The sequence below is a fragment of the Pan troglodytes genome, chromosome 18 (assembly GCF_028858775.2).
Source record: "Pan troglodytes isolate AG18354 chromosome 18, NHGRI_mPanTro3-v2.0_pri, whole genome shotgun sequence".
NCBI lineage: Eukaryota > Metazoa > Chordata > Mammalia > Primates > Hominidae > Pan > Pan troglodytes.
This window is the reverse complement of record NC_072416.2, coordinates 5,441,294-5,453,763: the sequence shown is the minus strand read 5'-3', so window position 1 is coordinate 5,453,763 and position 12,470 is coordinate 5,441,294. Positions and strand designations below refer to the sequence as shown.

Here is a 12,470-nt window from a genome sequence, read left to right as displayed (position 1 = left end):
CGTTTCCACTGAGGAAAAGGAATCATCTCGTATGTCCACTGTCCAGAATCTCCACTCTTCCACCCCTTTGCTGATTTAAGTAAGAGTGATGACCTGCTCCCTGCAGGCACTGAGGAATACATCCATGCGAGAATTTAACAGAGAAATGACAGGAAAACCCTTAGTACTGTCTAAGCGATCACTAAGGATTACAATAAAAAGCAACTAGTGAAGGCATTTAAGAGGAAATTTCCCTGCAATGGGACGGTAATTGAGCATCCAGAATATGGAGAAGTCATTCAGCTACAGGGTGACCAGCGCAAGAACATATGCCAGTTCCTTGTAGAGGTGGGGCTGGCTAAGGACGATCAGCTGATGGTTCAAGGGTTTTAACTACTTGTGGCTTACTGAAACTTAAGTGAGGATTTCCCTGTAATGAGTAGAATTTCCCTTCTTTCCCTTGTTACACGTTTTAAAACCTCACAGTTTGTCTAATGTAACCATTTGGGGTCTGCTTTTAACTTGAACGAGTGTAATTCCTTCATGCAATAAACTGCAAAAATAAAAATAAAAAAATAAAAACATGGCTAAGGGAGGACCATGATTTTCGAACATGGAGCCAGCTGGAGTCCCACAAAGGGAACCATTATTGCCTACTCTCTGGGTGCTCAGAGCCTCACCTCGGGGCTGCCCCAGCTCTGAGGCATCCCGTGCCCCAGAACTATTCTCAACATGGTGGGGGGAGTGGTCAAGAGAGAAACGCCCACCCTGGTGTCCTTGTCCTCAGTGGGCCAACGCTGAGGCCCCCACAGGATTGCACCCCAGTTGCCTAGAATGGTACCCTCTATGTTTGTGTAAGCTCATTGGCGTTCCTTCCTTCCCTGCCTCGGTTTCCCCATTTCCTGCAATCCCCTCCCAGATAAACTACCTGCACCCATGTCCTGGTCCTAGGTCAGCCTTGGGGGAACCATAGTAAGATCAGGATGTCTGGCGTTTCTGTGCTGGATCCTTGTGGGGTGAGGGATGTCAGGATTGTTTCCTCCAATGCACACACCCCCACTCCAGGCTTCCCAGCTCCTGGCACCCTGGAACTACTCCTGTTCCATTGCTGAGCATGATGTGCGTCTATAATTTCAGCTACTCAGGAGGGTGAGGCGGGAGGATCGAGACCACCCTAGGCGTTCAAGACCAGCCTGGGCAACACACAATTCTCTTTCTGATCGAAATAACCAGATGGTTCTATGGTGCAGAACAGATGTGGGTGTGAGCCAGGGGCACAGACAGGCTGTCTGCACAAGAGAGAATGAGCTGTCCATGAAGCCACCGCTTTTGAAGAATGCCCTGCAAGGCATCAACTGGAATGTGTTTATTACCAAACAAGACAGAAGAGAACCAGGGCCTGACTTGGCAGTGGCCCCAGGCTGCATGGGCTCAGGTAGGCTCAGACCGGCCCCAGGAGTGGGAGAGCCCAGAGAAGAGGGAAAAAGAGTAGCGGCCAGGAGGGGTCTGGCTGGGACATGCCACTCTGGGCCATCAGCTTCTGGATCCACTCAAAGTGGTGGCTGATATTGGCGTAGACACCGGGCCGATTGGGCCGACCACAGCCCACTCCCCAGCTCACGACTCCAATCTGATACCACAGTCCATTCTTGTTACAGGCCAAGGGTCCACCTGAGTCACCCTGGGGAGCAGCGGGGCTGAGGTCAGCCTGGGGCAGAGTGAGTGGGGCAGGGGAGGGGCTGAGAGTGGGAAGGGCTATGGGGCTGGGTAGACTGGGTGCACATCCTCCTCCTCCCCCTGGCAGCAGCCAAGCCTCCGTTTCTGCATCTGCAGAGTGGGGCAACGGTCTCCACCTCCCGGGGTTGGCATGAGGGTCAAATAAGGCACAGGGACACAGGATGCTTTCCTGGGCTGGGAGTGGTGGCAGGGACACTCACGAAGCAGGCATCCTTCCCGCCTTGGGCATTGCCGGCACAAACCATGTCTCCAAAGATGTCCTTGCGGAAACTGTACTTGAGGAAGAGGTGGTTGCACATAGAGTTGTTTATGATGGCGACCTGAACTTCCTGGAGGGTGTGGGGAGATGGCAGTGCTGTGCGGACGATAGTGGGAAGGAGAGAGACAGCAACCTGAGGCCCCTCTATGGAGGGATGGCATAGGCTGCGGGGGTGGGGGCCCTGGGGCACCCACTGTGCCTGGCAGGTTCATCTCCATTACCCCCAGCTCCAACCCAGACCCCAGCACAACAGAGGCCCTCAGCAGCATCACAGAAGGCCCTGGGGAGGGACAGGCTGTCAGAGCTCCCCCAGCTGCACTTTCCCTATCTGTAGAATGGCAACAATGGCCCTGCCTGCACCCATGGAGAGATTCCTCAGCCAAAAGGAGCCGAGGGAGGGGCGAAGGCAGCTGAGACGGTGTTCAGATGAGCATCCAAAGCCAGACCTGGGGGAGGGGCAGCCTGGCTGCAGCCCTGGCCTCAGTAGCAGCTGGGCGCTTTCCAGGCCTGGACACAAGCTTGTTGCAGCACTCTTAGGGACCCCCAGCACCCCTGGGAGGCAGCAGTCATCAGGACCTACTCCCAGATAAGGAGAGTCAGGGGGATATTGCTCCGCTGACCCCCGGCAAGGCACTGGGGAAGTCTCAGAGCCTGACAGGAACCCACACCTGTCCAGTTCCTGCCTCAGAGTGCCAGCCAGCACCTTGTCCTGCAGAGGATGACAAAAGACAATGAGACCCAACCTGCAGGCAGCGCTTCCCGTCAGCGGGGCCTCTCCTAAGCCCTCGGGACTAACAACCTGGGAACTAGCCTCTGATGTGGCACCATCATTCCCCTATTTCACAGGGGAGGAAACTGAGGCACTGTAAGATGAACAGCTTTGCCCAAGGCCTCCCAGCCCGCGCAGGGCACAGCAAAGGTGCACACCAGGCAGGGGGCTCCAGAAGTGCCTGCCCCCTGCCTCCCCGGCACTGTGAGTTGAGGCACAGCCTGGGGTTGGTGTGACCTGTCTACCCTGGGCTGGGGAGAGAGGGTGGCAGAGGCAGCCTGGCCGTGCCCCTGGCTCATATCCACTCGTGTTTGCAGCAAGGGTCCTTCTCAGGGAAGGCAAAGGATCCCTCCTCCAGAGGGAGGCGGCTCCAGTGCTGAGTTCCCCACTCCCGCTTCCAACTGCCGGGGTGTGACTTGGGGACATCCCTTACCCTCTCTAAGGCAAGGGGCCCTGACTTCTCCATTTACTAGTTCTTGGCAATTTCCATAACCCTCTCAGTTTTCTCATCTGTAAGATGGGTATAAAAACGTTACCAACTTCATTCCTAGGTGAGCTCCAGCAGGAGGAGAGGCCGCGCCTGGCTCACTGCTGGGCCCCCATGGCTAGAACAGTGCCAGGCACACAGCGTGTGCTCAAGGAACCACGTTTGTTATTGTTACTAATGTTGTGGGATGACGCAGGGACGGGCCAGACAGGGGAGCAGAGGGAAGGGATTCCTGATACAGGGAACACGCCCAGTCTGGGGCTGCCGGGGCTCCTCCGGATGCTGGGCCCACTTCTTTCAGGGCATGTGTGTTGGGGGACACGCAGGTGCCAGGGCAGGCCCACCAGAGGAACCCCCAGAGGGGTTTCCGTGGGAGCTGCGGTTGAGCATGGCTTGGAAGTTTCTGGGGAGAGGAATGGGCTCAGTGCTGCAGGAGAATCGGCCAGAGCTAGGGTGGGTGTGGGAGGCATGGAGAGGCAGCCCAGAAGCCTGATGCCTGGGGCATTGGTGAGCACTGGGGGAGGTGGAAAGATGCAGGAATAAATCCAAGTATGAGGTTTATGTCGCCAAGCCCTCCAGAACCCCTCCACCACCGCACCACCCACAGGCCTGCGCCAAACTGGCCTCCCTCTCACACTCTCCTTCTGGCCCCCACAGCCCCTGGAAGGGAGACAACTGGGTGTTTGGTCCCTGCCCTGGCAGGTGAGGAGAGACTGCAAGCAAGAGGGGCATAGCCTGCACCCCCAGACCAAGCAGGGGGCTATTGTGCCTATGCAGGGGAACAGGTGAACAAAGACAGTTCCTCCCTGACCCGCCTGTCCCCAGCCTCACCCTCATCCTCTTTGATGTACCCCCAGCCAGTCACCCAGCAGTCTGTCCGGTTCTCAAACTCAAATGTGGAGGCCTGGAGACAGATGGGCTGGATGTGTTTAGTGTAGGCGACAGGTGCAGACAGCTTCACCAAGGCAATGTCATAGGGTGAATTCCCCAGGTAGCGAGGGCTCAGATAGATATTCGACACGAAGTAACGGGTGTAGTAGGCCTGCAGGCTCCAGAAGGATGGCATGGAAGTCAGCTGGCCAAACTGGACCATCCACCCGGAGGGATCACTAAGGTCACTATAGCTGGCAGAAGAGAAGAGAGCAGTCAGGGGCCCTGGACGGAGGGCTGGCTACCTGAGCACAACTGGGGTCCAGTCCAGGAGGGGAGACTGTGGTGTTGCTGCTACTTGCTAACACCCAGGGTCCCCTGCAGAAATGAAGGAGCCCAGACAGACCACAACCAAAGTCCTAGGACCTGCTCCTGCAGCAGGATGGTGGGGTCTTGTCACCTCCCAGAGCTGTCCCAAGGAGCCTTGCATTGAGCCAAGGCCTCCAGGGGCACCCCCATGCAGCCCAAGGAGGAATGGGCAGATGCACCACGCCAATGTGGGATTGGCAGGATGGAGTCCACACAGCGGCCCGGGGGTGCTGGCCTTGGCTCAGTGCCCCACACTGTACCGCACCATCCACCAGGAGGGGGGATGAGGGTGGGATGGTCAGTGGTGAACTTTGGGTTGAAAGAAAAAGGGAGAGAATACCCAAAAGTGTGTGTAAATGTTCTGGAAGAACATTCTGGAATAACCTGAACAGGGTTCCCTCCAGGAGACCCAAAGGGAACTGGAGTGGGTGTAACCGGCTGCAGCACAGCGTGGGGCTCAGGAGAACACCAGGCCGCATCCACGCACAACATTCACGCCCAAGTCTGGCATCAGACCATAGGTAAAGTTCGGTGGCACTCCCCCCAGCCCTGTTCCTGCCCGTCCCCGCACCCCTCCGTTCGCACCCCCACTCACGTTTCAAAGCAGTGCGCCGCCGTGAGTGCCCAGCGGTGGCTGAGCAGGCTCGCTCCGCATACGTGGGAATCCCACAGGCGCAGGCTCCCCTGCCACGGCCAACGCCCGAGTTCGGCGTCCTCTCCACCCACGATGCGCGACGTGATGACCCGTTGGCCGCATGGTCCTCGGATGGTCAGAGGAACTGCTGAGCCGCGGGAGGCAGCCCCCCAAGCCCAACCTCTCCCTTTCTCCCCTTCAACCCAGTCCGGGAAAGCACGTTTTTGTCCACCCAGGGTCCCCTCGCGTGTGTGCAGCAGGAAGGAGGTGACACTGGAGATCCTCCCACGTGCTCTGCAGGGCCCGCCCATCCCCCTCCAGCGCCCGTTAGTGACTTTCCACGCCAACAGTGTTCTCGATCCCGGGGGCGGGGGCGAGGGAGCAGTAAAGGCCCCCCCTACCCCCTCACCGCCCCCCGTCCACCTCGGCCCAACGGCCCTGGCAGGAGTCGCGCGTCCTGGGCGCCCTACCTGATAACGGCGCCGCCTCCTGCGACTCTGCGGGAGACAAGAAGTGACTCCCCGCGGCCTCCACCTCCCGTCCTCCCCACCGCACCCGCGCCTCCCCGTCCCGCCAGCAGCGCCCCGAGCTCACCCGGCTTCCTGAGTCCAGCCCGAGCCAGCAGCAGCGCCAGCAGCAGCGCCCCGCGCGCGCCCATGGCCTCCTCTCCCGCGGCCTGACGCCCCCTCTGCCTCCTCTCGCGCCGGGCCCGGGGCGCCCCCTGGGGGCGGGGCGGGGTGGGAGCTCTGCCCTCTACTCCCAGCTTCACCCTCCTGGGCCCAAGGGCTGTTTGGGGCCTCTCATGCCTGGCAGCGCCCTGGCTTTCAGCTCCTAGGGGCGGGTCTTCAACCACACTTCTTGATGTGGCCCAGACCCGGTGGACCCCACAGTCCCTTTCTTGTCTGCAGCCCAGGGGTCCTGGCTGCCCTCTTGGTGCCCCCGTCCTCCACCTACAACCTCCTCCAGCACCAAGGGCCTGGCCCTGAGCCAGGAGTCCCCTTAAAGCCTGGGGACCCCCTGAAGGCCGGGTGGGGCCTAGAGGCATGGCTGCTCCTTCATGGGACTTTCTTGGGAAAACAGTGGTCCTCGGCCCGTTCCACCCAGAATGGGGATCTCCCCAAGTCTCTGCCCAGGCTGTCCCCACTGCGGGCTCCCACTGGGCTCTCTTCACTTCTCTGGGACAATTTTTTTTTTTTTTTTTTTTTTGAGATGGAGTTTCGCTCTTGTCGCCTAGGCTGGAGTGCATTGGCGTGATCCCAGCTCACTGCAACCTCCACCTCCCGGGTTCAAGCAATTCTCCTGCCTCAGCCTCCCAAGTAGCTGGGGTTACAGGCGCGTGCCAGCACACCTGGCTCATTTTTGTATTTTTAGTACAGACGGGGTTTCGCCATGTTAACCAGGCTGGTCTCCAACTCCTGACCTCAGGTAATCCACCCACCTCAGCCTCTCAAAGTGCTGGGATTACAGGCATGAGCCACCGCGCCCAGCTGCAATTCCACTTCTGAGTATACACCCAAAAGAACTGAAAGGAAGGTCTTCAAGAGATATTTGTTTTTGGTTTTTTGGGGGGGTTTAGTTTTGTTTGTTTTTGAGACGGAGTCTTGCTCTATCGCTCAGGCTGGAGTGCAGTGGTGCGATCTTGGCTCACTGCAACATCTGCCTCCTGGGTTCAAGTGATTCTCCTGTCTCAGCCTCCAGAGTAGCTGGGATTAGAGGCACCTGCCACCATGCTTAGCTAATTTTTGTATTTTTAGTAGAGATGGGGTTTTGCCATGTTGGCCAGGCTGGTCTTGAACTTCTGACCTCAGGTGATCTGCCCTCTGCGGCCTCCCAAAGTGCCAGGGTGAAGGTGTGAGCCACCCCGCCCAGCCTTCAAGAGATATTTGCATACCCATGTTCATAGCAGGATTATTCACAGTAGCTGACATGAAAGCAACCCAAGAATCCATTGACCACTGAACAGATCAGTGAAAATGGGAATGTACAACCAGAACCCGGGAATCCCGCCTCCCTCAACTTGAAACTTGGGAATAGCGTATTCTACTTTCAACACTTGCACTAATGGAAGGTTAATTACATGAAAGATTAGGCAAAATGTGTGGTTAGGCGTTCTGGTTTCCCAAAAAAGTATTAAGTTTCTTTGGGGAAAGTACAGATAAAATGCTTAGCACAGAGCGTGGTACCAACGGGGGAACTCAATGAGGGCGCAGCGGGCGTGTGGGAGCTTCGGGTTTCAGGAGCACAAGGCTGCGGTGCCTTCCCTCAGGGCCTCCTTCCCCAGCAGCAGCTGCTCAAGGACAAGTCACATGCACAGCCTGGCCTTGGCCTGCTGGGGTTGGGGCAAAGGTCCCTGGGCTTCTGATCCTGCCCCTCTCCCAGCCAGCAGGACGTTCCCTCTGGTTCCTGAGTCTCAGGGATCCGCTGAGGCCCCTAGGAGGTGTCAGCTCCTGGTTTTGCCCAGGGTCTCAGTCAGGCCAGTCCTACCCGGAGATCTGAGCCAGGGACTCAGGTTCTTGCCTCCAGTGAGGCTGGGGGCTTCCCGCAGAGGCCAAGCCTGGCCCGGGGGCTGCAGGGAGGCCCTGGCTGCTGCATGGGCTGCAGATGGAGACTCTCTTGTCTGCTGTGCCTCAGGCTGCAGTGCCACAGAGGGGTCTTCCCAAGCCCCACACCTGGCGGGCAGGGAGGACAGGGACTTGTGGCCCTAACCCGACTCCTGACACATAAGGGCCAGCCGGCCCGGAGCCACCTCTGCGGGCAGGAGAAGGCCTCATTGTTCCCTTCTCCTGGCAGAATGAGGACTGGGGCGTGCCCCGGGCAGGAAATAAATGCTCAGTAAATCCCTCTCTTGGGAGCCCTGATCCCAAGGGACAAAGGGCCTGTGTTGAGTCTCCCTGAGCATGGGCTCGGGGCCAGCACTTGGGCCATGGCAGATGGAGGGTGGGAGGGGGCTGCCTCCCACCAGGTGGGCTTCTTCCCCAGGTCAGGCATGCAGGTGAGGAGGAGTGTCCTCGTGTGTGCATGCCCCCTGCGTGCAGGAGAGGCTGGGCGGGTGTGTGTGTCTGGGTGTATGTGTGTGCATGCATCTTCAAGTGCACGTGTGTGAACGAGCATGTGTGATCCCCGTTCTCGTGCCGTCTGAACATCCCCTCCAGTGTGCATTTGGGTGAGTCCTGGCACCCCTCTGGCCAGGCTGCTAACTATCCCTTCCACCAAGTCCCCTCAACCTCAGCTGGTGCTTCTGGAGTCCTGGCCCAAGTGACTCTCCTTCTGGGCGCCAAACCCTGTCAGCCTGGAGTTAGAAAAAAGGCCCCTGAACTGCCAGCAAAACATGGAAAGACAGGTCGGGTGCCGTGGCTCAAGCCTGTAATCCCAGCACTTTGGGAGGCCGAGACGGATGGATCACAAGTTCAGGAGTTCGAGACCAGCCTGGCCAACATGGTGAAATCCTGTCTCTACTAAAAGTACAAAAAATAGCTGGGCATGGTGGTGGGCACCTGTAATCTCAGCTACTCTGGAGGCTGAGGCAGAAAAATCATTTGAACCTGGGAGGCAGAGGTTGCGGTGAGCCGAGATCGCACCATTGCACTCCAGCCTGGGTGAGAGGGCGAGAGTCCATGTGAAAACAAAACAAAACAAAACAAAACAAAACATGGAAAGGTGCCCTTAGGCTGGGCTAGCGCGAGAACACAGCCCGCTTTGTGGCACCTCCAAGCTCCTGCCTCTGAGAGCTGTGCTGGCCAAGGGCTTGGCCTCTTCCACCTCCACCTCCCTGAAGGAGGCTCCTCCTGAGAGGGACTCCGCTGCCCACTCCCTGTGCCTGGCCCTTGCTGCCCCTGAAAGTCAGAGGAGTGCTGGACGGGTGGTACAGAGGGGTGGGAGCTGGGTGGGTGGTGCGGAGGGGTGGGAGCAGAGGGGTGGGAGCTGGGCGGGTGGTGCAGAAGGGTGGGAGCAGAAGTACAGTGGGGGCCTCACCTTGGCACATCAGTCAGTGGGAGCCCAGCTCTGACCAGCCCCTCCAGGGAGACGGTGCAGGCGTCACAACCAGAGCCAGGTGCCAAAACTAAAGTGAGGCTCTGCTCCCGCCCTATCAGTCTCTGGCAACTTCTGTCTTGCTTTCTGTCCCTACGCTTTTGGCTGCTCTAAGTACTTCATATGTGTGAAATCATACGGGGTTCGTTTTTTGTGACTGGCTTATTTCACTGAGCACAGTGTCTTCATGGCTCATCCATATCGCTATACGTGTCACAATTTCCTTCCTTTTTCTTTTTTTCTTTATTTTATTTTATTTTGTTGTATTTTTTGAGACAGGGTCTCCCTCTATTGGTCAGGCTGGAGGGCAGTGGTGAGATCTTGGCTCTCTGCAGCCTCAGCATCCCAGGCTCAATGTGATCCTCTTACCTCATCCTCCCAAGTAGCTGGGACCCCAGGTGCAGGCCACCACACCCAGCTACGTTTTTATTTTTATTTTATTTTATTTTATTTTATTTTTGAGACTAAGTCTCACTGTTGCCCGGGCTAATGTGCAGTGGGGCGATCTCGGCTCGCTGCAGCCTCTGCCTCCCGAGTTCAAGTGATTCTCCTGCCTCAGCCTCCTGAGTAGCTAGGACTATAGGCGTGTGCCACCACGTCCAGCTAATTTTTGTATTTTTAGTAGAGATGGGGTTTCACTATGTTGGCCAGGCTGGTCTCGAACTCCTGACCTTGTGATCTGCCCACCTCGGCCTCCCAAAGTGCTGGGATTACAGGCATGAGCCACCGCGCCCGGCCCATTTTTATTTTAAATTTTTTGTAGAGCAAAATGTTATCCAGGCTGGTCTTGAACTCCTGGCCTCCAGCGATCCTTCTGCCCTGGTCTCTCAAAGTGCTGGAATTACAGGTGCGGGCCACCCGTCCATGGGCCCCCTAGTTCTCTTGTCCTCCTCCCCCTCACTAAGACAGCCAGAACAATGAATAAACAATATTTGTTTTTGTTTTTGTTTTTGAGACAGAGTTGTGCTCTTTTTGCCCAGGCTGGAGTGCAATGGCGTGATCTCAACTCACTGCAACCTCCGCCTCCCGGGTTCAAGCAATTCTCCTGCCTCAGCCTCCCAAGTAGCTGGGATTACAGGCACCTGCCACCATGCCTTTTTTTTTTTTTTTGTATTTTTAGTAGAGACAGAGTTTCACCAGGTTGGCCAGGATGGTCTCGATCTCTTGACCTCATGAACTGCCCGCCTTGGCCTCCCAAAGTGCTGGGATTACAGGTGTGAGCCACCGCGCCTGGCCAACAATTAACTTTTAATGAAAATAACTGAGGAAGAGCACCAGAGTGCTCTAGAGGAGTAACAGAAACCTGGTGAGTGGAGAAACTCAGGATGGCCGCATGAAGAACAGAAGGAAACACTGGGCCTGCACCCCAGTCCTCAACCAGGATCAGCTGGGAATGAGGCAAGGAGGTAAGCAGGGGATCCCAGGAGCCCCACCAGCACCTTGGACACCTATAGCCCTCACCACTGGCGTCCCCTGTCCTCACAGGCACTAAGCCCAGGCAAGGGGGCTAACTGAGGCCGCACAGCTGAGCTCCCTGCAGAGGAGCCCACGGTGAGCCCATTTCCTGTGGTCACGTGGCTACCGCACTGCGCCAGTGGTGAATTGGAACTACAGCCAGAGCATATCTTGCCCTGGGATTGAGTAGCCACAGTTGCCCTTTATCCCTGAGACTAATCCACCACTGAACAACCTCAGCCTGGTGGCTTCACACCCCTAAACTGAGCCGTGAGCAGCGGTCACACCCTTGCTCCTGGGGCCAAGCAGTGGTGGAGGTGCTCCACCTAACCTTCCCCCTTCTCCGCTCAGGCCAGAGCTGAAGCCACAACCTGCCTCCCGGGAAAACAGCACCTTGGCTGCTCAGAGCCGAAGTTGGAGAAGCGTGCTGCATTCCAGGAAATGGTGCCAGGGCTACCCAGAATAGTCACATTCCCCAGGACTAAGCTAAAGCAGCCCACTTCCCCCAAGAGATCATTGCCCTGGCTGAGCTGAGCAGCTGTGAATCCGGGGGTTGACCTGATGTAGTAGCTCGCATCCCAGGGAAACATTGGCTCAGCAGTGGCTGAGCTGAGACACCGTGCTGTGGGCCAGCTCCAGCTGAGACACCGCCCTATGGGCCAGCTCCAGCACCTTGCCTCCCTGGAGCCGGATTAGCCTCCTAGAGATAGAGCTGCGGAGACAGCCCTCCCCCTGGAAAGTGCAGTCTCCCTGCGCTGCTCCCTGCCTTCCCCTCGAATGTGCTGTTTCCTGCCACCTCCCTCCCCAACAGGACTGAAATGACAGCTGTGCTCTGCCACTCTGCCAGTGTATCTGGCTTCATGAAGTCTGGGATACTGCCAAGCCCTACCTTCTCGGGGTTCAGAGTCACTACTGCATGGAGCCTCAGCCCTTGAACCCTGAGTTACGCTGAGCCCCTGAACTGTGAGTTACGCTGAGCCCCTGAACCGTGAGTTATGCTGAGCCCCTGAACCGTGAGTTACGCTGAGCCCCTGAACCCTGAGTTACGCTGAGCCCCTGAATCCTGAGTTACGCTGAGCCCCTGAACCCTGAGTTATACTGAGCCCTATTGGCTCAGGCCCCGGAGTGGCAGCCATATCCTGATCCCCAGGTTTAAACCTGAAGAGCACCACATCTTCCCCAGAGTTGGGTCATTGCCCTGCCCCCCACAGTAGAGTCACAGCTACAACCCACCCCCCTGGGCCTCACCTGCTAGAGAGTGCGTCAGAAGTACAGATCCTGGCTTTGTGGGCAACGCACATTCAACCCTGCCACAGAGAGTAAGCCTGCACCCAATGACCCAGGCCTTGCCTCAATTTGTAAGCCAGGCCCTGAGCCTAGGACCCCAGCCCCACAGCCACTCCAAGCACCTGCAAACAAAAGCCAGTGCCACTGCATTGTCTTGTGGGCCATATCAAGCTTGACAATAAAAAGTCCCCTTTGGCTGCATGTCCCCATTGTGGGGAAAATAAGAATAGGAGGATCCCAAAAGCCCTTGACATCAAGGACATTAACAACCACTGCCACAAATCTGTACAGCCTGGGCCTCGAGGCACCCACAGTTATTGCTGATGCTCAACACAGCTGAAGAGCTGCACCGAGACCATATCACTGCACCCATCTGGAAACACAGCCACCACACCCTTTCCAACCAGCACACTAAGACCCAACTGCAGGTAAAAGTCTATCTCTATGAAAGCCACTCTAGAAACTTTGGAAGAGGCAATTGTTCCACCAGGTGTACAGACATCGGTGCAAGGACACAAGAAACATGAAGCAGCAAGAAAATCTGGCATCAAAGGAACATGATTGTCTAGTAACAGAGCCCAGTGGAAAAGGAAAT

General features: G+C 57.0%; 1 protein-coding gene and 1 pseudogene across 4 annotated transcripts; one reads left to right on the top strand and one right to left on the bottom strand.

The window, feature by feature from the left end:
- Positions 1-31: 31 nt before the first annotated feature.
- Positions 32-372, top strand: LOC107968769 (eukaryotic translation initiation factor 1-like; annotated as a pseudogene).
- A 934-nt stretch (positions 373-1,306) lies between these two features.
- On the bottom strand, positions 1,307-5,810 carry PRSS21 (serine protease 21). 4 transcript variants are annotated; one of them, XM_016929202.2, is made up of 6 exons: positions 5,699-5,810; positions 5,575-5,601; positions 5,066-5,231; positions 4,063-4,355; positions 1,917-2,071; positions 1,307-1,660 (listed from the first exon to the last, which is right to left on the bottom strand). In XM_016929202.2, exons 1-6 carry the CDS (start codon positions 5,760-5,762, stop codon positions 1,421-1,423), a joined length of 945 nt encoding a protein of 314 aa, XP_016784691.1. In that variant the 5' UTR covers positions 5,763-5,810; the 3' UTR covers positions 1,307-1,420. The 4 variants fall into 4 exon arrangements, with proteins under 4 accessions (XP_016784691.1, XP_016784692.1, XP_016784689.2 ...); XM_016929203.3 differs by having other exon boundaries at positions 4,063-4,349; positions 5,699-5,808; XM_016929200.2 differs by lacking the exons at positions 5,575-5,601; positions 5,699-5,810 and having other exon boundaries at positions 5,066-5,549.
- Positions 5,811-12,470: the final 6,660 nt, after the last annotated feature.